This window comes from Gadus chalcogrammus, chromosome 7, assembly GCF_026213295.1.
Source record: "Gadus chalcogrammus isolate NIFS_2021 chromosome 7, NIFS_Gcha_1.0, whole genome shotgun sequence".
Taxonomy (NCBI): domain Eukaryota; kingdom Metazoa; phylum Chordata; class Actinopteri; order Gadiformes; family Gadidae; genus Gadus; species Gadus chalcogrammus.
Window position 1 is genome coordinate 15,032,853 of NC_079418.1, and position 21,460 is coordinate 15,054,312.

General features: G+C 44.9%; 1 protein-coding gene and 1 long non-coding RNA gene across 3 annotated transcripts in view; one reads left to right on the top strand and one right to left on the bottom strand.

Moving 5' to 3' along the window:
• Positions 1 to 304: 304 nt before the first annotated feature.
• gfra3 (GDNF family receptor alpha 3) lies at positions 305 to 15,045 on the top strand. Of its 2 annotated transcripts, XM_056594520.1 has the most exons (9): positions 305 to 992; positions 6,514 to 6,558; positions 6,734 to 7,000; positions 7,100 to 7,192; positions 7,884 to 8,256; positions 11,092 to 11,201; positions 11,348 to 11,482; positions 12,386 to 12,540; positions 14,807 to 15,045. In XM_056594520.1, the coding sequence occupies exons 1-9, from the start codon at positions 929 to 931 to the stop codon at positions 15,005 to 15,007; spliced, it is 1,443 nt and encodes a 480-aa protein (XP_056450495.1). In that variant the 5' UTR covers positions 305 to 928; the 3' UTR covers positions 15,008 to 15,045. The 2 variants fall into 2 exon arrangements, with proteins under 2 accessions (XP_056450495.1, XP_056450496.1); XM_056594521.1 differs by lacking the exon at positions 6,514 to 6,558 and having other exon boundaries at positions 308 to 992.
• Positions 10,960 to 21,460, bottom strand: part of LOC130385816 (uncharacterized) — an 11,541-nt gene continuing 1,040 nt past the window's right edge. Inside the window, exon 3 of the long non-coding RNA XR_008896070.1 lies at positions 10,960 to 11,176. This is a non-coding gene — a long non-coding RNA (uncharacterized LOC130385816). The remainder of the gene's footprint in view (positions 11,177 to 21,460) is intronic.

Here is a 21,460-nt window from a genome sequence, read left to right on the forward strand (position 1 = left end):
TCACCATATAACCCACCAGGGGGAGCTGTAGTAACACACAAGGACACAAGTCACGCAATCACCCTGAACTTGTAGTTTAGACCTTACATAGGCCGGCCTCTTGGCTAGTGCCGCCACATTTTACCCTATAATTAACTAGTCTACACAGTAACGATCTGGATTAAATTACGTGTGCAATAGCCTACCTGACGTAGGCCTACTAACGTAAACGTGTAGCCTTTTCTGGAATAACAATGAAATAGCCTACGGGAATTATAATGGTTCATTCTAACCCTGAACGCATCTCCCAGTCATGGTTGAAGGTGGATATCTTCTCTTCACCACTTGTGCGGAGCCATCCCGTGTGTTTCTCGGTAGGGGATCACCCGCCTTGTTTTTGCACGTGGCAGCTGAACTCTGATGCGGTTACTAAAAGATTTCTCAGTCCATACATTTGTACAGTGCAACAACATTACTGACACACAGACAGGCTATACTGCAAAGTCAATCTCAGGGGAATATGCAGACCTTCCGACAGTCGGACCAATCATAGTCGAGCTCGGCGTTATAATAAGGGCACGCACTCACAGGAGTCGCTCGCTCAGTCACCAACACGAACTACCCAACTGTGTGATCGTTGGGACTACAATGCCTTGGAGAGGTACCCGACGTGGACATGCGCAGCAGCAACAACGACGATGCTGTTTTAGATGCAGAACCCTGAACGGAAACTTTTGAGATCTGTCTGGGAAGTCGTTCATTCATAGATGAAAGCGGCATCTATGGACGAGATCCCACGGGAGAATGGAAGGACTTTATTTCAACACGCACATGTGAGCTTGGAGGAGAACGTGTTCGTTTACATGGTGCACCGAGCTGTGTAACTTTCCTTTACCCATCACTTAGTGTGCACGTCTTATCTTAGACTGAACAGACACAACTCTTTACAATGTCAACCGGCATCAGGAGGAGGATGATGATCCTTGGACTATTTCAGATTTTCTTCACATGTGGTAAGCAGGCTCGCATTTCAATTGCTCGTTCGTGAAATCCTAGTCTGGGAGACTTTATTAAGTGATTTAGGCAGTTTCCAACTATAAGAAAAAAATATTCTGCAATACTGAAATCATGAAAAAATAATTTCTGGTTATTTTCTCGGGGAGTTCATTTTCAGTTAAGATTCACAATACCAGTGAATTGCTTCAGAAAAAAAAAATATTACAATTGTTTAATTTTTTTGTCAATCAGCATTTAAATCGAATTTACTTCTGATCACATATAGCCTAGACGTGAGATCTAATATTTCTTGACAAAGAGGAGTTGTGTATTCTTCTGGGTCGGACATTTAAGTGAACCGTCTTGTTGATATGTGGGCATAAAGGCAATCTTCCATCAATTAGAAATTGTGTAAAAGAGGATGAATGCGTTCAACATAACACCTTCATCGTGCCGCCGTGGTGAGAGATGTCATATTATCCATCGTTACGCACCAAATATCTATCTTAACCCCTACTATTTGTTGAATCTATTCTTGTTGGCTGTGTGTGTGTGTGTGTGTGTGTGTGTGTGTGTGTGTGTGTGTGTGTGTGTGTGTGTGTGTGTGTGTGTGTGTGTGTGTGTGTGTGTGTGTGTGTGTGTGTGTGTGTGTGTGTGTGTGTGTGTGTGTGTGTGTGTAGCATTGGTAAGAACTTCACACACGGGCTAAAATTCTTTATGTCCATCATCATTAAAAAACCTCTTGTCACGGCATTTTTTCTTCTAAATCATCCAGCCGACAAATCACTTTCATGAATTAATTCTGATCCATGCTCCTGTCCTCTTTAAAAGGTGTTTAGTTCATCTCGATCCCGTCTCACTCCCGCCTTGACAATATCTATATTGAAAGTAATAATTGTTGATCTAAATCAATCAACTAACCAACTGAACATGAACATCCATAATAATGTTGGAGCTCCATAAGAAAACAGACAAGTTAAAATAACTTGAATGGTAATCCAATCATTCTGAGGCATATTTCAATCTAGGAATATGAATATTGTGACCTACTCTCACTTAAGGTCTAAAAACATTGTAGGCCTATACTACAACACACGTGTCCCTTCTTTAGAAAGCAAGCCAAGCATACCTTCCGTAACTGGACTTAATTGTGTCATTGAACCTGCGCTGGGAACCGTCGCTGGCTTAGTGTTTAAGATGCGTTGCTTAGAGCGGGTCTGTAGCCCTGTTAGCTGTGGAGCTATTTTAGTCCAGCCTTTGTTACGCCTGCTTTTGTTGCAGAGTAGCAGAACATGTCTGCTGTTGATATTTAAAAGAAAAGCAAGAGTCTGTATTTGGTCATATTCAGGCTTTTTTTTTTTATCATCGTGTTTCATGCATTTCGTTTTCAGTCTTGACCCAATGGCCTCGTTTCATTTTCTAAAACCACAATGAGATATTCGCTGAAGTGCATGAAATCCTTTTTGGGATTATTTTTACCTAGATCAAACCTTGTCATGGCTGCAGCAGAGTCGTAGTGGGTACATTGACATTATATCATAGCAAAATCCATAGGAAGGTACACCAACCTAAACCAGCACTTCTCGATGTGATTGTTTAGTGTCCAGGAACTAGTGGAGCTGATCAGGGTTCAGGAAGGAGCAGAGCTGTGGACTCACACTTATATGAACGCTTGAATAACGCTTGCAGTTATATCAGCACTTATGAGAACTCTTATGAAGGGTTTTGTCGGATGGCCCATAGAGCGAGCCGAATTTTATGTCGGTCAGTGTATTTTATTGATCCTTGGACTTAGAAACTGAAAGTAGGCCAGGATATAAATCCGAAGAGTTTATATGAAGGTATTATTTTTCTTGTACTTTAGCAAATCATGTTTGAATTCCTCAGTGATTCAGCCATTTCGATTTTAATATACTGTAGACAGAAAGATAGATAGAAGATAGATAGCAAGAAAGATGAATAGATGGAAGGCCAGATAGATAGATGGATAGATGGATGATTAGATAGATGGATGCATGGATAGATAGATGGATAGAGGGACGGATGGATAGACAGGTGGTGTGCGTCTCTCTGATCTTGTCGTAGAAAGTACCACAAAAAACAAGAACAGAGGTCAGGAAATCCCAGAGAATACAGGATAATTGAATGTATGCATACGTCTGTTCTCTAGCAGAGAGTTTCTTATACTGTTGAATGACCATTAAGAGAGCTTTGTTAGGGAATGGTCCCACCGGGAGCTCGATGGCTCTCGAACGAGGAGATATGTGCACAGGTGAGGTTGCAAATACTATTATCGATAGTAAAACCATAATGGGTTGTGTGGTACGGTACAAGGACACCCTGCTCATCTCATTGAGAGGCCGAGCCATCTTCCTCGTTTATAAATATAATCAAGTCTTCAACAACAGTTGCTAGGCTTCTTCATGACCCTCTAAGTTAACCATTGAGGAGGCCCTTTCTGGGTCTGTCATTTGAGTTTAGACAGCTTTATGATTTTTTTCACACTTATGTTCATTCATATAGCATACAGGCAAGATAATGATCACTTTCTTTATATGTATAGTAAATAATAATGATATTCCTTTAAACATTAAGTTCATTCCTCCCATACTATCAGGTTGAGGGGGGACGCACACCCTCTCTGAAACATGAGATTGCTATTGGAATTGCAACCAGTGATCGGTTTACAATCCCTGATCCACATGCAGACACCATTAGCTGCAACCAGAGCTCCTATTTATTTTTGTGCATTTTAACATCAGAAAGCCCTTCTCAAGCAGCCCAGATGCAGACAGCCTGCTCTCCGTTGGTACCCAACAGGCTCTCCCTGCTCCTGATCCAGGGCCTGGTGGCAGCTCTGCCAAAGCCTCTGAAGGTGTTCTCTCACACCTCTGGTTACCTATTCAATCCTTGCATGCCAAGAACACTGTGGAGACCAAGTAAAGAGATAGACTGCATCCTTCATAAACTGGCTCACATCCCACTCCATGACTTTCTGGGTCTCCATATTTGGCGCATGTTTCCTTCCCCCAACTGTAATCAATTAAATCTGAATCTCTAAGCTGACCAGCTGTGTGGCTGAGAAGACCGCCAACATTATTTCTGGGAGAAGAGAACCGTTAGAAAATATGTAAAAAAATTGGTGGATGCGTTTCCTCGAATTGGTTTATGCAGCCAAACTTTTCCATTGTTTGTAAAAAGGCATGGAGCATCGTATTATGTAACACAAACCAAATTTTTGACAATGTAGTTCATAATCCCTTGATTATGGGACAACAAATCCTAGCGGCTAATAAATAGTTTGCGTCATAATGATTTGGAGGGGCACCCTTCCTCAAGGGCTTTATGGCGAAGAAAAGAGAGGAGTTATTACAGTATTCTTCCCTGAACCAGGGAAGAGAGCCAAACAGAGATTTTGCCATAGTTTAGACCTAGTAGTAACACGTTGCTCCTACGCTGACAGCACCACCTCTACCACGGGCGCCTACAGCCCACAGAACTCTGGTGTCTGCCTGCTCAACCTGTTTGTCTGCCTTTGATGACATCCTTGTATTGTCCACTTGCAATGTCTGTAGCTATAGCGATGATGAGGGATCGCGACTGTTGACTGCAGGTCTGGCTTTGGCGCGCTTGGGGTTTCTGTGGAGCGAATGGGTCCTGTCGTGATAAAAAAATAATAATCCTGAATTTAAGTTTATCTGCCTTGGCTCATCATCACCACCTTATCTTGTACTGCCTGAGTTTGGTCTGGGCACTCGAATTAGGCTGCCCAAGTTCCTGTGATTGATCATTTGACACCACATATTATCCATCTATTATGTTATATTTAATAAGGTTGAATTGTCACTGACTAATGTCAGTGTCAGATGTGAAATGTCACGAGACAAACAGATAACCCTGCACCAGGCCTGTTGGGCAATTTCAGACGGCAGCGCATTCAGACGCTGGTAATACTGACATAAAGTAGTCTGTGGAGATAGACCAGGACCTTCAGGGCTGCACAAGGGGCTCCATTGCTACACTGTTGAAGATATCTTCTCCCACTACTGGTTCCTTCAGATCTGCTTATAGGCTCCTACAGCCGACGGCAGAGACCAAGGCCCAATCCCATTTCTACCCCTTACCCCTTCCCCTTACCCCTTCAAAACAAGGGGGAGGGGTAAGGGGAAGGGGTAAGGGGTAGGAATGGGATTGGGCCCAAGGCAGGCCATTAGAGATGATGTGGTATGTATGTATGGGGGGGGGGGGGGGGGTCAGATGTGGGTCACCCTCCATCCCAAATTCAGAAATTGAGAAATCCAGAAGTGCCCATCGGAGCAAACGTGGTCGGACCACCGCCGGGTCAACGACGCCAGATGTCCCTCTGCTCTCTGACGCTAACCAGGTTTGTCGTTGGATCTCTTTCCGACGCTTGTGGATTAAATCATCGGTCCCCTTTATGTAAACCGTACGCTCTTTGTATCGGTTCAACATTTGTTCACGCTCCCTTCTTCAACCAAGAACGACCCCTGGGGTGGATAAGCTATTTGTGGACTTTCCAGTTTTTATTATTCTTCCTCTTTGCTATCAATGAATGTGGCCATGCCTGGCTCATGATTCTGCATTTAAGGCTTGGTGTCCTCCCATTAGTCATGATTTTATAAAACACATACTCAATGCTTGTCACATCAGATTTAGTTAATAAGCCTCCTCGCATTCATCGGGCTAACTTAATTGACTTGTTTGTGGCAAGGTCAAAGACAATGACTCACACTGTGCATCGATTGCTTATTACTCTCCGCAAAGAAAAAGCAGGCAGACTCCGTCATTCCACTTGTGATCTTTAGATAAAAAATGCTTTAAATTCAAAGTTCTTGATCTAGAGATGGTAATGGTCTGGTACCCACTTACGGTGGAAAACGTGCAATCAGTTAAATTGTAGCATGCCTCTAGCATAAATTATGTATTTGCTGTACTTTGATTTAATAGTGGACTCTAGGCTGGATACGAGAGACATTTACATCCTTATCATCATTATAATCACAATAATAATGATCATCATCATTACAATACAGAAGCGCTCAGGCAAGGTAATGCAGTACCTCCTGGAGCAACCAGCCAGCACATGGCTGTGTTTTGCATACATAATTGATATTGACCATTGATGATGTCTAATGTCTTCATAATCTACCCCGTCTCCTGGGGGTGGGCTTTACTACCAAGATGATGTTGGCCTCTAGCAAGGCTATGGAAAGTAGATGGCCCGGCTTGTCTCGCAGCCAAAGGGTTGCTGGTTCAGTCCCCACCACGGGGTCTACAATACATAAATCCAGTCCATTGAATTCAGACGTTCATTTAGAAACGTCTCGTAAAGGCTGATCAACACCACCACCAGTGGTAAAACCATGCTCACCGCGGGTCGCCTAGGAATGAAGCTTCTGCCAACGACCAAATAGTAGTAGGGAACTTACATTTACATTTCGAGTATTAAGCAGATGCTTTTATCCAAAGCGATATATTGTCAGAAAGAGGCGTAACAATATGTTTCCGTCTGTACAGTAAGGATGCTCACAGAACCAAGTGCAAAGCACCAACAATCGGCAGGTAAACCCGTTCCCCGTGTACAACAAAGATAGCTTGGATAAGATGCTACACAACTAAGTACGACGTACAATAAGTGCGTACATTACGTACAACATACGATACGACAGCATGCTGCTGACCAGCTGCCCCACTCACTATTTGCCCCTCCCCACCACCTCCCCCGCGGCGGGTCCAGGCAGTGCGCTGGCGCCCGCCCCCCTGGACTGCGGCGTGGCGGAGCAGGGCTGCCTGCAGCAGGAGCCCTGCGCCGTGCTCTACCGCCTGCTGGAGTACTGCGTGGCCGAGGAGGCCGTGGCGCCGCTGGGGGCCGACGCCCGCTGGGAGTGCCTGGAGGCCCAGCACGCGCTGCAGCAGTACCGCCCCCTGCAGGCCTGCAAGTGCCAGCGGGGCTCGCGGCGGGAGGAGCACTGCCTCAAGGTGTACTGGACGGTGCGCTTCTCAGGTGGGTGGGGTGTGTGTGTGTGTGTGTGTGTGTGTGTGTGTGTGTGTGTGTGTGTGTGTGTGAGACCACGTGACCACGGCTCCACTTGTTTCCCCCCAGCCTACGAGGAGTATGAGGTCTCTCCTTACGAGGAGTTGGAGCTGAACCTTGTGAGGAACGTAGAGATGTCCCACATGGCCTCCATCATGTCAGGTATGGACCTACTCACACACCACAGTCACACTTTGTTTTTTATTTACTACTATTTAGTCATTTAGCAGACACTATCCCAAGCAACTTATTGTTCGGGCATGTTGTCCGAGGAGGATTACATGTTGGGCTGTGGACCATGGGGAACGAACACAGAATCTTACAGCCAGAAGTCGAATGACACCCGAGCTATTAGGCTATCCAGACTATTGACTTTCAATTCTCAACACAGTTTTTGAAAAGGTTTGGGGTCACTAAGAGATAAAGATAACATGAAATGATTCAGAAACACAGTCTAGACATTGTTAATGTGGTAAATTACCCTTCTAGCTGGTAACGGCAGATTTTTAATGGAATACCTACATAAGTGTACAAAAGCCCATTTCCAGCAACCATCACTCTGTGTTCTAATGGTACATTGTTTAGCTAATCGTGTTAAAAGGCTAATTAACGATAAGAAAACCCTTGTGAAATTGTGTTAGCACAGCTGAAAACTGTTGAATAAAAATGTGAGTTTTCATGGAAAACATGAAATTGTCTGGGTGACCCCAAACATTTGGGCTTATGGGCTTTCCAAGCCTCTCTGGACGGGAGAGGGAACGTAGACAGGAAAGAGGGTTGACGAACAGAGTCGCATGTCTCGTATGACCGTGGGTCCTCAATCAAACACCGCTCCACGCTCCCTTCCCTCCAGCCTCGTCCCACGCGGTAGACGGACAGAACCAGTGTCTGAAGGCGGCGCAGGACTGCGGCCTGTTCGAGAAGTGCGGCTCCCTGCGCTCCGAGTACGTGGTGGCGTGCACCAAGCGCGCCACGGGCTCCGACAGCGGCTGCAACCGGCAGAAGTGCCACCGGGCGCTGCGCCGCTTCCTGGAGCGCGTGCCCGACGAGTACAGCTTCGCCCTGCTCTTCTGCCCCTGCTCCGACCCGCTGTGCGGGGAGCGGCGCCGCAAGACCATCGTCCCCTCGTGCTCCTTCGAGGAGAGCGCCCGGAACGGGGAGGAGAGGGCGGAGAAGCCCAACTGCCTCAGCCTGCAGACGTACTGCTACAAGGACCAGCTGTGCAGGTGAGACACTTCTCTAGGACCAGCCGAGTAGGGGAGGGGGTTCACTGGACCAGCTGAGCAGGGGAGGGGGTTAACTGGACCAGCTGAGCAGGGGAGGGGGTTCACTGGACCAGCTGAGTAGGGGAGGGGGTTAACTGGACCAGCTGAGCAGGGGAGGGGGTTCACTGGACCAGCTGAGTAGGGCAGGGGGTTCACTGGACCAGCCGAGTAGGGGAGGGGGTTCACTGGACCAGCTGAGCAGGGGAGGGGGTTCACTGGACCAGCCGAGTAGGGCAGGGGGTTCACTGGACCAGCTGAGTAGGGGAGGGGGTTCACTGGACCAGCTGAGTAGGGCAGGGGGTTCACTGGACCAGCCGAGTAGGGGAGGGGGTTCACTGGACCAGCCGAGTAGGGGAGGGGGTTCACTGGACCAGCCGAGTAGGGGAGGGGGTTAACTGGACCAGCCGAGTAGGGGAGGGGGTTAACTGGACCAGCCGAGTAGGGGAGGGGGTTCACTGGACCAGCTGAGTAGGGGAGGGGGTTCACTGGACCAGCTGAGCAGGGGAGAATATTCACTGGACCAGCTGAGTAGGGGAGGGGGTTCACTGGACCAGCTAAGTAGAGGAGAATGTTGACCGGACCAGCTGAGTCAGTAAGAAGGATCACTAGGACCAGCTGAGTCGGTAAACTGGACCAGCTGAGTAGGGGAGAGGGTTCACAGGACCAGCCGAGTCTGTGAGAGGGTTCACTGGAACATCTGAGCCGGCTCACTGGACCAGCTGGGTAGGGGAGAAGGTTCACTGAACCAGCTGAGTCGAGGCGAAGGTTTACTGGGACCAGCTGAGTTGGGGAGAGGGTCCTTGATTTGTAAATGATTGGACTGTTGGTCCTTGGAGAGACTGCAGGTCATTGGATGGACTGTTTAGGTGTGCAGGTTACCGTAAAAGCCCCAAAGTAAGCAGGCAACCGGAAGAAGTAAAAAACTGGGATAACAACAACTACTGACCATATACAGTACTTAACAACACTATAACCTCTACCAGTGTGGCAGTAGAGTCGCTACAACTAGTGGCAGCTCCTTTCTCAGTAGCATGGTGGTAGCCGTCACTGTTACCTTGAACAAGTGGCGCAGCAGCGTCCCCGATACCTTTTCTGAAGCACAAGCGCATTGGAGCTTTTCTGCTGTGGTCTGAAAATAAAACTCTTCGGATCAGTCAAACCTAATTAAAAGGACAACGTGCGTGAACTGCACAAGCCGGCCCCAACCCAATATGACGTAATCACACCGAGGGCACGGTACATACTGTGTCTTGCATGGCTGCCGAGAGGAGGGGGCAACAGGGGAGAGTGCTGCCCTGCTGCACTTTCTTGGCAAAGAAAGATTACAAAATACAGAATATAAAAAATAAAAAGGGGCCCATGGCCTCTCTTTGGTCAAGCCTTCTGTGTGCCATATTTATATTTTCTATATACACCGTAGACCCTGTGTTATGAGTAGAAAACGAACATCCCTCGACCACAATATATATTTTCTTTCGTGGTTCTGCAGCACCAAAAAAAAAAAAAAATCAATAACGCTCTGATGTGAAGTCTCGCCGATTTCTCCGCGTGATTTTCAGTTCTCTATCTATGAACTATTGTCACGACTATTGTCGATGCATCATATTGTATCCAACATTAATTTACTAGAATTACTTTTGATCCGCGTGAAATATGTCGTACCAGGTGACCGTGAAAATCATTGTCCTCAGGGGACCGGGAACACATTGGTCACATTAGGGCCCCCCTCGTCTCTCTGCAGCCGCTCAGGGGACCCATGCATTCCCCTGGTGTCGCGCACCCCTGAAATATCTAAGCTCTGCACGGAGGAGCGCGCCCACCCCCATTGTTAGAGACAAACAGCGACTATAAATGCCACGGCTGTGAGTTGACTGACCACACACGGCGCATCGTGGCGGATAAAATGCCTGCTCAAGTGACACCTACATACACGGATCTATACGTCTAGCCAACAGGAGCACTTTCATATGACGTGTATTCATGTACCAATCCTGGCATCCTGTCTCAGACACACGAGCGACAGAGAAGAAGAATTAATCCCGAGAGACACACACACACACACTCAAACACACACACCTGCCGTTTGTTGTGTGGAGCACAGGTTACTTCGTCTGTTTCTTTTTGTCCCCAAATTGGTTTTGGAAAAGAGAGAGCAGAGAGTGAACTGAACATGGTTTGCCTGCCTACACGATGGACTCACTAGGATTGACTTGGAATGAAGTTGGTTCAATGTGAAAACAAATCGAATTGTTTCGATGTAGTAAACAACTTGCACTGTTGCTGCAGCTTAGCTTGTTACAATTCTCTGGGGGATAGCTAGTGATGTACTTTAACTGCAAAGTTTGTGAGGAACTGGTAGAGAATGCAGAGTACACACTACAGAATAATTATCCAGATTTTGTCCCTGAATTCTCCCTTCCGTCCCAGGTCAGCAAAGCCTTGATTTGTTGCTGATTCTACTTGTGGTGTGGGGTATGTTAGTGGTGTTTTTTACCGATCAACCCTCACCGAGTCGACATCAAAAATATTAAATATGTTGAGATATTTGGAAAGACGATAGCCAATTGGGATCCACGCTGACTTAACGTCCTACCAACAAATCATCAAGATATCATAAGAATGGAATCGGTTAGGGTGTAGTGTGCTGTGTTGGCAAAAAAAAAATCTTTCCACACACTAGACTGTCACTTTTTTCTTTTTCTCAATTTATGAAATTGTCTAGCTTGCCCAACACTGAAACGGACCAGGCCTTCAAAGTAAAAGTCTTGCCATTTATGCCCAGTCATTTCTCTTCAGATCCCGCTTTGCAGATTTCCAGCGCAACTGCCAGGCCTCTTCTCTCTCTCCGTCGGGCTGCGGGCAGGAGAGCCGAGCCAGGTGTCTGCAGGCATACAAGGGACTCATAGGTGAGGAGCAGACCCTTCACCCGACCCCATATATTTAAAAGGTGGTCGTGGGTTTAGAACAGCACAGCACAAATTCAATTTTTCTTTATGTAATGTGCATTACATATTTCTGTAATATCGCTTCCCCCCCCCCCCCCCCCCATCAGGTACCATTATGACCCCTAACTACATCAATAACAGCAGCACGGAGGTGTCCCAGTGGTGCACGTGCGAGGCCAGCGGCAATGAGTGGCAGGACTGCCAGCAGATCCTCAACATGTTCAGCAGCAACACCTGCCTCCGTAAGCACAGCGTCATCAGCATATGCTCAATTAGGCAATTATATGCATCGTTTGAGTATGCAAATGAGCCTTTCAAGGCTTCAACCAAAGGGAGACAAGTGAATTCAGACACATGACATGAAGGAGCAGGCATGGTGTTGTGTATCCATTGCTCAATGATGCCTACAGTTTAGGCTGTGGACCTTGGGGATCAAACCCAGTACCTTTTCGACTGGGAGTTAAACCCCAGAGGCACTAAACTATTGGGCGCCCATCTGTAGCTTCTCTGCACACAGTCGTTTTCTGTGCAATCTTGTTCACACTGAATTTGAAATGTTTGTAGTTGTTCCAATATCGATTATGTGCTTTGATCGTTCTGAGATGGTCACTGTGGATAATTTTATCTGCCAAATATGTTTATGTTTTAGTATTGATTAGGTAAAATATATACTGACATGCTCTTTCAATATTGGTGCTGTAAACAATGTGCTGCCTGTAAGATCGATGCGCATTCGTAAAAATATCCCCAAAATGATGACAATTATTACCAGATGTCTAACACCGCTGGTTAAATCTAAGGCTGCCATTTCTAGGAAGACACACAAACACGTACACTCGCACACTTGCGCGCACACACACACGATCAGTGAGGACTTTTTTATGCCGTCTCTATTTGAATGGAACAATGTGGCTAATGTTAATCACTGCCCTCAGGATGAAACTTCTAGTCCACAAGAGCCCTAGTTAGCTTTCAACTCATCCACTGGGAAAATGTCACGTCACTCGTGTCTGACTCATGGACATGACATCCAGTGAATCATAGCAACTCTACCTGAGGTTTTAATGGTGCTGGATGGCCCTCGGCGCTCCGAGCAGAACCCAACCAGAACACGTGTGATCAGAGTGCGTGCCGTTGTGTTCCAGGAAACGCCATCAGTTCCATGGGAGTGGAGGTTGGCGGCGGCGGTTCTCCCGTGGACAGCACGCCGCCGCCGCCAGCCTCCCGACCCCCACCCCCACCCCCGGTCATCCAGGAGCAGCCCCGGGTCAGTGTCCAGACCCTCCAGGACTTCACCAGAGTGAGCATAACACAAAGCTGATCTACTCTACCCACAGCGGTAACAATGTCTAGTGATACCACAGTGGCTAAACAGAATGGCCAATCAGTACTTATGATACATTCATTATTAATGGTATTAAATTATTATATTATATTGGGGGAGGTAGGTCTCGTGGTTCTGGTGTCTTCCTTGGGTAAGACGCGCCTCACCCGTACTCACACCCGAGGACGTCTATCTAAATAGTCACTCCAAGTTTCTGTGGATAAAATCGACTCTCAATTGACTAAATTGTGATTAGTACCAGAATAGTCTTGAGTAAGGGAAGAACACCAATGTGGTTCGCGTTTGAGATGTTAACATAGGGTGTAAACATCTGCCTCATTGCAAACCAATCTGGAAAAAAAAATAAAAACACCAGAGAGCAGAAGGAGGCGAGATCTAGGCAACATCCAGGCATACAGCGTCCGTCTCCTCTCTCCCCTGCCTGCTCTTATCGCACTCTTCCCCTCCAGTGGAGGATTAGCTGTAGGTGTTTACTGCAATAGAATCAACCCTCTTGTGTTAATATTTATTTATTCATACCCATCTGCCCCGTCTCCCTCTTTCCTCGCACCCGCCCCTTCCCCCTAATCCGTTTCTCATTCTTCATCTCTCCGCTGCTCTCCCCCGATCTCCTCTTCCTCCTGAGCCCCACCGTCCTCCCACAGTTAAGCCGCTCTCGGAAACCTATATTCAATTTAGCGAGATATCCCCCGCACTGGTATTTTATATACAGTAAGCTGCTATACGGGAGATCCCCTTGTTGTGATACCTTGCTGAATAATGAGCTGTAACAATGGGCCAGCCAAACACATCGAAAAATAAAACTTTTACTGCAACAACGGCAAGTAATTCCGATGATAGGCTTAATTTGTTTCCTTCAATACTTTGATTGCCGGTTGGGTCTCAGGAAACACGACATGATAAGTCTCTGCATTGTTAAATGTTGAGGGTAGGTAGGAGAAGTTGCCAGCACAAGACAATGCTCTCTCTTGAGAAGCCTGGGTTTATGCAGATTATGAAAACTAAAACCACCAAAAAAAAAAAAGAAAGAGGAAATTATGAAAAGGGCAATCCCTTCATTTGAAAAGAAAATAAGAGTAACGTTATATTTAGAAAGCAGTTGGTGTTAATATGATGACAGAACCATCATTACAATGAACACGAGCTGCCCCAAAATCCAAACTCCAGTTCCTCCTCACTAGTGGTTCCCTTGCTCCTGGTTCTAACCTGGTCTTACCAGGATCCCCCTGTATTTCAACTAGGTGAGGACTAGGTTTCTGTCCGTGTGAGCTCGGTCTCAGCTTGGTATAGCATCTCAGAAGAAAACCCAATGCGGCGTGACAAAAAAGTGCAGGGCGCAAGGACCCTCTGTGTGGATGTCTAGACCAGCGGCAGGATGTGCCCACTGGGCCACAGCATAACGCGTTAAGAGCTAAGAGCCGGCAAAGTGAAAGCGGCCACTGGAAGGTACCATCATGTGTCCTCTGGCAGGACCTGGCTGTCCGTTGCAACAGTCAGGCTCCAAGCTGAAGGAGATAGAGTGCTTCTCCCCTGGCTCCTACACCTGTACAAGAAGAGATAACGCTGGCAGGGAACCTATTGTGTTACCCTCCTCCAGAATGACACATGGAGAAAGAAGTGTTTAGAGTGTAGCCCCTAAGCTGTTCATGTTATGATCTTCAGGTAATTTGGCGTGTTTTGATTACTCTCACATTCACAATTAAAATGTCATCGCTATATGACGGTGATGATGATGGAGTTGATGACGAAACAAATATTATTTTCTGTTGTGAATATTGCAGCTGTTTTTTTAATTAGAACTGGTGACTAATCTTGGTCTCTGAATATTGGCTAATGAGCTTTGTTAGCCAATATGAGCTTGCCTGGGGCAGCACAGCTAGTGATGTCATGATGACCTCAACCAGAGGTACTGCTCACCCCGATTGCATTAAGACGTTTTCTCCTCCTAATAATAATACAAATATTAATATAAATAAAAGCATTAATAATAATAATTATCGTTATTGCAATAATGACAATTATTATCATAATAATAATATTGTCTCAACTCAGATTAAAGTCTAGAACGTTCTCAATCAAGCACGGGGATGACTTTCAATGCATTCAATGAAAGCATTGTAAATATGTAATACACGTATCCTGTTAGGGTTAATCCTTCAAATTTCCATTCATGAAGTACTAATTCTAGATTTGAATGCTTTTTTATTTGCTATTTTTGCAGTTTGAGAGCAGCGAGGACAAACAGAAGGAAGAGGAGGAAGAAAGCCAAGACTTAAACATCATCCCACCATTTTCTGAAAAGGACCCTGGTATGGAATCAGGGGCCCGAGGCAGCCACCGGGGGGCCGCCTCCACACCGGGCCCCCTGCTGCCCCTGCTGCTGTGGCTGGCCCTCTGGTCCCTCAGCCTGAGCCCACAGTAGGTCTGGGGTCCTTCACTGGCGGCCCTCGGTGGGCCCCATCATCCCTCCCTCCCTCCCTCCCTCCCTCCCTCCCACGCACCACATCACAGAAGCCTGGCCCTACCAACAACACAAGAAAAATTAGACTTCAGGAAAGTTGCCGATTTCCATCTGGACCATTGGTCATTAATATTGGTTATTTTCCGTCATTGTAATTTAAATTGTTATGTTGGTCATGAAGTCATCCACTACATGCTGGTGGCGTTGATAGGTCTGATCAAGTCTAGACGTGGCCGAGAGTATATTGGTGCCATCAACAAGAAGGTTTGTAGTGAGACAGTGGGGGGGCTGTAAAGATGGACAATGTGTACCGGTCCCACACTGAGCCAATGTCCTGGAAGAAGAAGCAGCGTCTCTCGGACAGAACTATGTTTCCTCATTGCTTTCAGGCCAGCCTCTGGCTTTTGATCATCATTGCATGGCAGTCTTCAAATTTCATTCTCTTCGAAATCCTCCTCGTTCCTATTTAAAGTAATAATCGCAAAGATTTTCATTGAAATAAATGTCTGTTAAGTCATTGTCTATCTCCAAATGAGGTAACACAATGGTGATTAAGCCTATTGCCCTTTGATGGAAGCCTTTGCATTAGCAGGGCTATGAAAGTTAAGAACTGGGTGTTTGTGGCAACAATCCTGGGAAACTTCCGGGGACAGTTTGTGACGCATTTTGCATGACCCAGAAGTGGTTGGATCACCAGAGAGGGTAGAGGTTTTTGCTCCATTCTCCGCTAGCGTTCCCAGTAAAACCAAAAAGACAATTAAATACAGGTGACATTGTTTCGATGACTGGGCAAACAACTAAACAACACCTGCAATTACTGCTTATCCCCCATAGTTATCACCAAGGAAAACGAAACCCAAATCTTTGGCACATTACTGCTTTAGCTATGACATACTAACACGTATTGTGTAACTGTAAATACAAACAAAACATTTTGCTAAATTTTTTGATTCCATTCATTTCTTTTCTCTAACGCCCCCACCTTAAGCGATAACACCTCATATTGAATCTAGTCCATGTGTGTTTTTCAAACCATGCACGAGGACCTTGCGTCCATTAAACGAGACACAACCATCATTCTATGAGCGCCACAGATGGACGCCAAATAACGCCATTTAAATGCCGACTGACCGCAGCTCTGTTTGACCCGAGGGGAACAATATGGACAAAATAAATCAGCATCGGCAATAAGAGCAGAATCAAATTGCTTGACATTAAGAGGAAGTTCCCCCAACTGGGCTCAGGGGAGGGGAAAGAGGGGAAGTAATTTTACTGCTGGTATACTGCGTTTCTTTTTATCCTGAGGAAAAGGGCTGTTAATGTTCCTCCACGTGAATGTGTGGCCGTGCGGAGCCTCTCGGCTGCTCTAATCGTGCAGAAGCACATGGAGCTATTCTCTCTGCCCGATAGATTTTTCGCTGATGTTAATGAATTTCTTTTTTTTTTTCTCATGGCAAAATTGCTTTGCTGCAAGGGATGAAGGTGTGGGGAGGGAGAGGGTGGGGGGGCTGTGGCAGAGCCGCAGAGCCAAAGTTTGGTCAAATTGCGGGTGTGTTTTTTTCAGTAAGAATTTAACTTTTATTTTCATGAAACTTGGAAAAGACCCACTTGTCCGCCTTCTCTCGCCTCCCCCCCGCCGTCAGCCGCGGGCTACGTGTAATCTCTGAAATGTCAATGTTCACCACTCCCCGACATTTATCTGGCTTGCTGTTTGTTTCTGCCGTGTTTGGATTAGGGGTGTTTGTACAACGACGAGCGTGAATCATTCACGTTAATCGAGCTCCCAAGGGCACATAATTACAGCCATAAACAAAAGGATGATCGCTGCCGGCGTCAACCAGCCACGGTGGTTCCTGTACTCCTCGGAAATTGAATGTATTTTTCCATATTATTCATCATTCATTCTATTGATCTCCCAAACATAGAGGGGCATTTGCAAGATGAGGATGATTTAAAATGTCAATATGAGCAATGATACACATTATATTATATTAAGTCATTGAAGTTCTACATTCCTGATGAACATGGACTTTATCTAAATAAATGTTTAGATTTGTGTACTTAAAGGGGGGCCACAAACAGATGCTGTTGTTAACATACTTACTGTACATACCCCTTATTCCCAAAGCTCCTACTTACAACTGTCATTTATTAGACATTTAATACGGTGACTACAGAGACAGCTCGTTAAGCAGCACGTAGGGTCCATACAGTGGACAGGCACAGGTCGTTAAAGAGCAGGTATAGGGGTGAGACAGTGAATACGTAAGACATGCAAGGAGCAGGTAGGGGTTAGACAGTGAACACATAAGACATGTTATCAAGGAGCAGGTAGGGGTTGGACAGTGAATACATACAGTAGACATGTTATCAAGGAGCAGGTAGGGGTTGGACAGTGAATACATACAGTAGACATGTTATCAAGGAGCAGGTACGGGTTGGACAGTGAATGCATAGACATGTTATCAAGGAGCAGGTAGGGGTTGGATAGTGAATCCAGAGACAGGACATACAGGAGCAGGTAGGGGTTAGACAGTGAATCCAGAGACAGGTCATACAGGGGCACTGAGGGGTTAGACAATTAATACAGAGACAGGTCATGAAGGAGCAGGTAGGGGTAGGAAATCTTACTCAAGGATGCTTGCTAGGTAAAGCGGGGAGTTTGATGGAAAGTGAAACATATGATCAGACTATGACGACTTTTATTGGTTTGGTAGGGTGACTCTCGATGAACATTAAATAGAAAACTATTGTAGAAATATAGAAAACTCAGACATAAAGAAACCTTTGTCCCAAATCACACCAAAGAACTGAACAGCATACATCCCCCCGTGACAACGTCAACCCTCCCAATGGCTACTTCTAACTTTGGCATCAACTGAAGCGAATCCCCCCCATCATGAAGTTAATGGGGCTGTAGTTTGAGTCCCATTACCCCTCAGCCACGTTACGCAGATACAAAAGATTAGTGATTAAGTTGTTGTTCAGTAAGCTCGGAGCCAGGGGGCCATGCAGGAAGCAGGCTCTGTTTGGATGCTTCATGTGCAGACAAAAACGATTAAACTGGAATATACGAACTGGTCCGACCATATTCAAGAATGTGCAGAGAAGGCCAATAAAATCTGAATCTATGATTATGATGTGATGTCGCCGAGGACTGCGTCAGAGTCTAGACTGGGCATGCACAGCACTTAATCTAGGAAGTCTGTTAATATAGAAGTATTTAGAGAATAGGAGGGTAATATCCAAACATGTCTATCAATGCACTCTGGCCTTAACAAGTGAACATGCTTTTCACACTGCAAAACATGTTGGTTTACATCTTCAAACTGGAAGAATATTTCCTTATGAGACGCATAATTTCCAATAGCAAACATGAGTGGGGTATACATCTTTATGGTCAAACACAGGCTTTTTGAAGATATACATGCTAAATGATTATGTATATTTGGTGTAATACTTGTTTTGTTTTTTTCATAATCAATGATGTGCACATTTATTGAAGCAAAATGTACAATAAAACGTAATACGTCTTACATACTTTCTAGGCTGCGTTTGAAGTAAAGGTGCTACATGAATGGAAAATGTCTTTAAAAGTCTGGACAAAACGGCAGTCCGCCTGGCCAGACCCTGACAAATGCACACCTTCAACGCCATCAGAAGTTCACTCAACTCAGTGGAGATTTTTAATTACACAGGATCACAGGTTTACGTGTCATTGTCCGTGTTAAATTAACGTTTTTCCACGATCCAAAATAGGCGATAAATCACTAGTTGTCAGAGACAAACTGCCGTCTTGGTCGAAGCCAGCTGTGACAGGATTGGATGTTGGCGTTTAGACATTACTTCTGATTGGCTGAGCCAAGTGTATCTGCAAAGTGCTGTTATAGTGACAGAACCCAGCAACTGTGTGAAAAACATGGCATGAGTGCTTTGGGTTCGTGTTACACTTTAATAGTCCCCCAATGGGGACCATTATTTACTTTGACTTGGCTTCAGCAGTGTGACATTGTGCAGAATAATTGAACTCTTATCTTATAAAGATGGTGGCGTGCTTAGAATATACAGAGACAGCTGCATGTGCATGTACTGTTTTTTATCTAATAGTTTAATACCAGACAATTATTTTAAAACCAAACATTATTGTTAAGCCATGAAGATATAGCCGTTTCCCAAGGCAGCTGAAATCCGTCTTGACTCCAAGGTAAGAAAGTTTTTATTTGTATTTTTTATTTTACCTTTATTTTACCACGAATAATCCCATTGAGATTCACTATCTCTTTTACAAGGGAGTCCTGGCCAAGACAGCAGCATACAGTTCTACATAAACACGCATTAAAAAACAGAAATAGACAATTGGCAATTTAACATCATCTCAACGTGATCACCAGCAATGATCAATATTAGCACATGTGATGTGCGTTTAGTACCCAAATAGTTCCTTATCCTAGTTTTAAACTGTTTCATTTTTAGAATGCAGTCTAATTTAAGATGACTCTGCAGTTTATAGCAAGATGTGGGTGCCAAAACTTTAAAGGCACTCTCACCGAAGACAGTTCGCTTTCGGGAAATGTCATATATGATTTGCCCATTTGATCGAAGATTAAAATTCCTGGTGGTGACTTTAGGAGTCAGGAGAGAACACATATAAGGCGGCAGTTCACATAATGTGGCCTTATAAAGAAAAAATATACCAATGCTCCAACCTATGATTGTGCAAAGAAGGCCAACCAACACGTTCATACAAGCTACATTCATGAGTACGGAAACCAGAATTTGTAAGCAATCTTAGTGCTGCATGGTATACTGAATCCAGCATTTTCAGAGATTGATTGGCATGCATGTATAAAATATCACCATAATCCAGACATTGACAGAATTGGATAAGTCTTTTTCTCACACTAAAGGGAAACAGCATTTGTATCTATAATAAAAACCCAAGTTTTTTTGTTAGACACTCAATGTGATGCTTAAAGGACAACTTTTCTTCTAAGAAGAAACCAAGATATGTGTATACTGGAACTTGTTCAATTACTCTCTTATCAAGTGCAACTATCTGACAAACATCGTCTGTTTTCCCTGATTTTGAGAAGCAGATAATTTTAGTTTTGTCAGAGTTACCAGTCTCAATTTGTGGAGATTGTCCTGAATAGTATTAAAAGCAGATTGCAGTTCTTCTGTGGCACTTGCCAAGGATGAGGCAGAGCAATACAAAACGGTGTCATCCACATATAAATGACACTTTGCTTTTGTTACATTTTGACATAGGTCATTTATTTAAATAGTAAATAAAATGGGACCCAAAATGGACCCCTGGCGGCCGGACACCATTTTGAAGCAAGGAGTTTGAGGACACACCATCAACCTGAACTCTTTGTGTTCGGCCCGTCAAGTAGTTGTTGAATCAATTGCACTCAGTAAATCATTTAACACTTTCATAGTGGCAGTGGCAGTGCTGTGTTTTTTTTACGAAAACCTGACTGCAAATCATTCAAGATGTTATTTGTTGCTAAATAATCTTTAACCTGGGCACTTATAAGCTCTTCTTAAACATTGGCTAAAACAGATAGTTTAGATATTAGCCTAAATTATTTAGATTTGATCGGTCTCCACCCTTTAATAAAGGAGTGACATGCAGATTTCCATAGACAAGGAACTACTCCAGTTTCAGTAGTCAGATGAAATTATGTGTCAAAGGTTCTGCAATATGTTCAGCAGCAATTTTTAAAAATAATGGATCCAACCCATCAGGACCAGAGGATTTCTTGGCATTTAACTTTATAAGAGCATCATTTACTTCCTGCGTTTTAATAGGGACAAGATCAAAATCGAAAGGTGCATTATCCCTAGACCAAGGGTAATCCTCTTGTCTCATCTGCTGTTTTGTTGCAAGCTCAAACAACAAACCAGAAGATAGAACCCATACCCATCACTAGAACAAGGCCTTAACACTGCCAGGGTTAAGGGTTCAATTCCCTTACACAAAAAGAAGGAAGGAAGGAATGGATAATAAATAAAGATAAAAAGAAAGGTGGTGGTGGAGAAGATACTTGAGCATGAGCATGAATTCCCTGTTAGGGCTGGATGTGAAGGTTGAGATAAAAAGAGATTGATCCCACTGAACAGAGTTGCGCGGCGGATGATTACAAGGGCTTCCCTGCCTGGGAGCCAATCATGCTACGCACGCTACGGTGTCTCTACAATGATCACTGGGATGAGAGTTGGAGTAGGCAGAACAAGGCTGCAGGAAGACTTAAACCTACACTATATGGTGAAAGAATAAACCACAAAAGGACACAGATAAAAGGATATAACCCTCATCTGTCGAGCGCAAAGCATGCATTTCGCCTCATATTTGTAACGTGACAAAAACAATAACTAGAATCGTATTGTTGTCTTGGAACAAAGAACGCT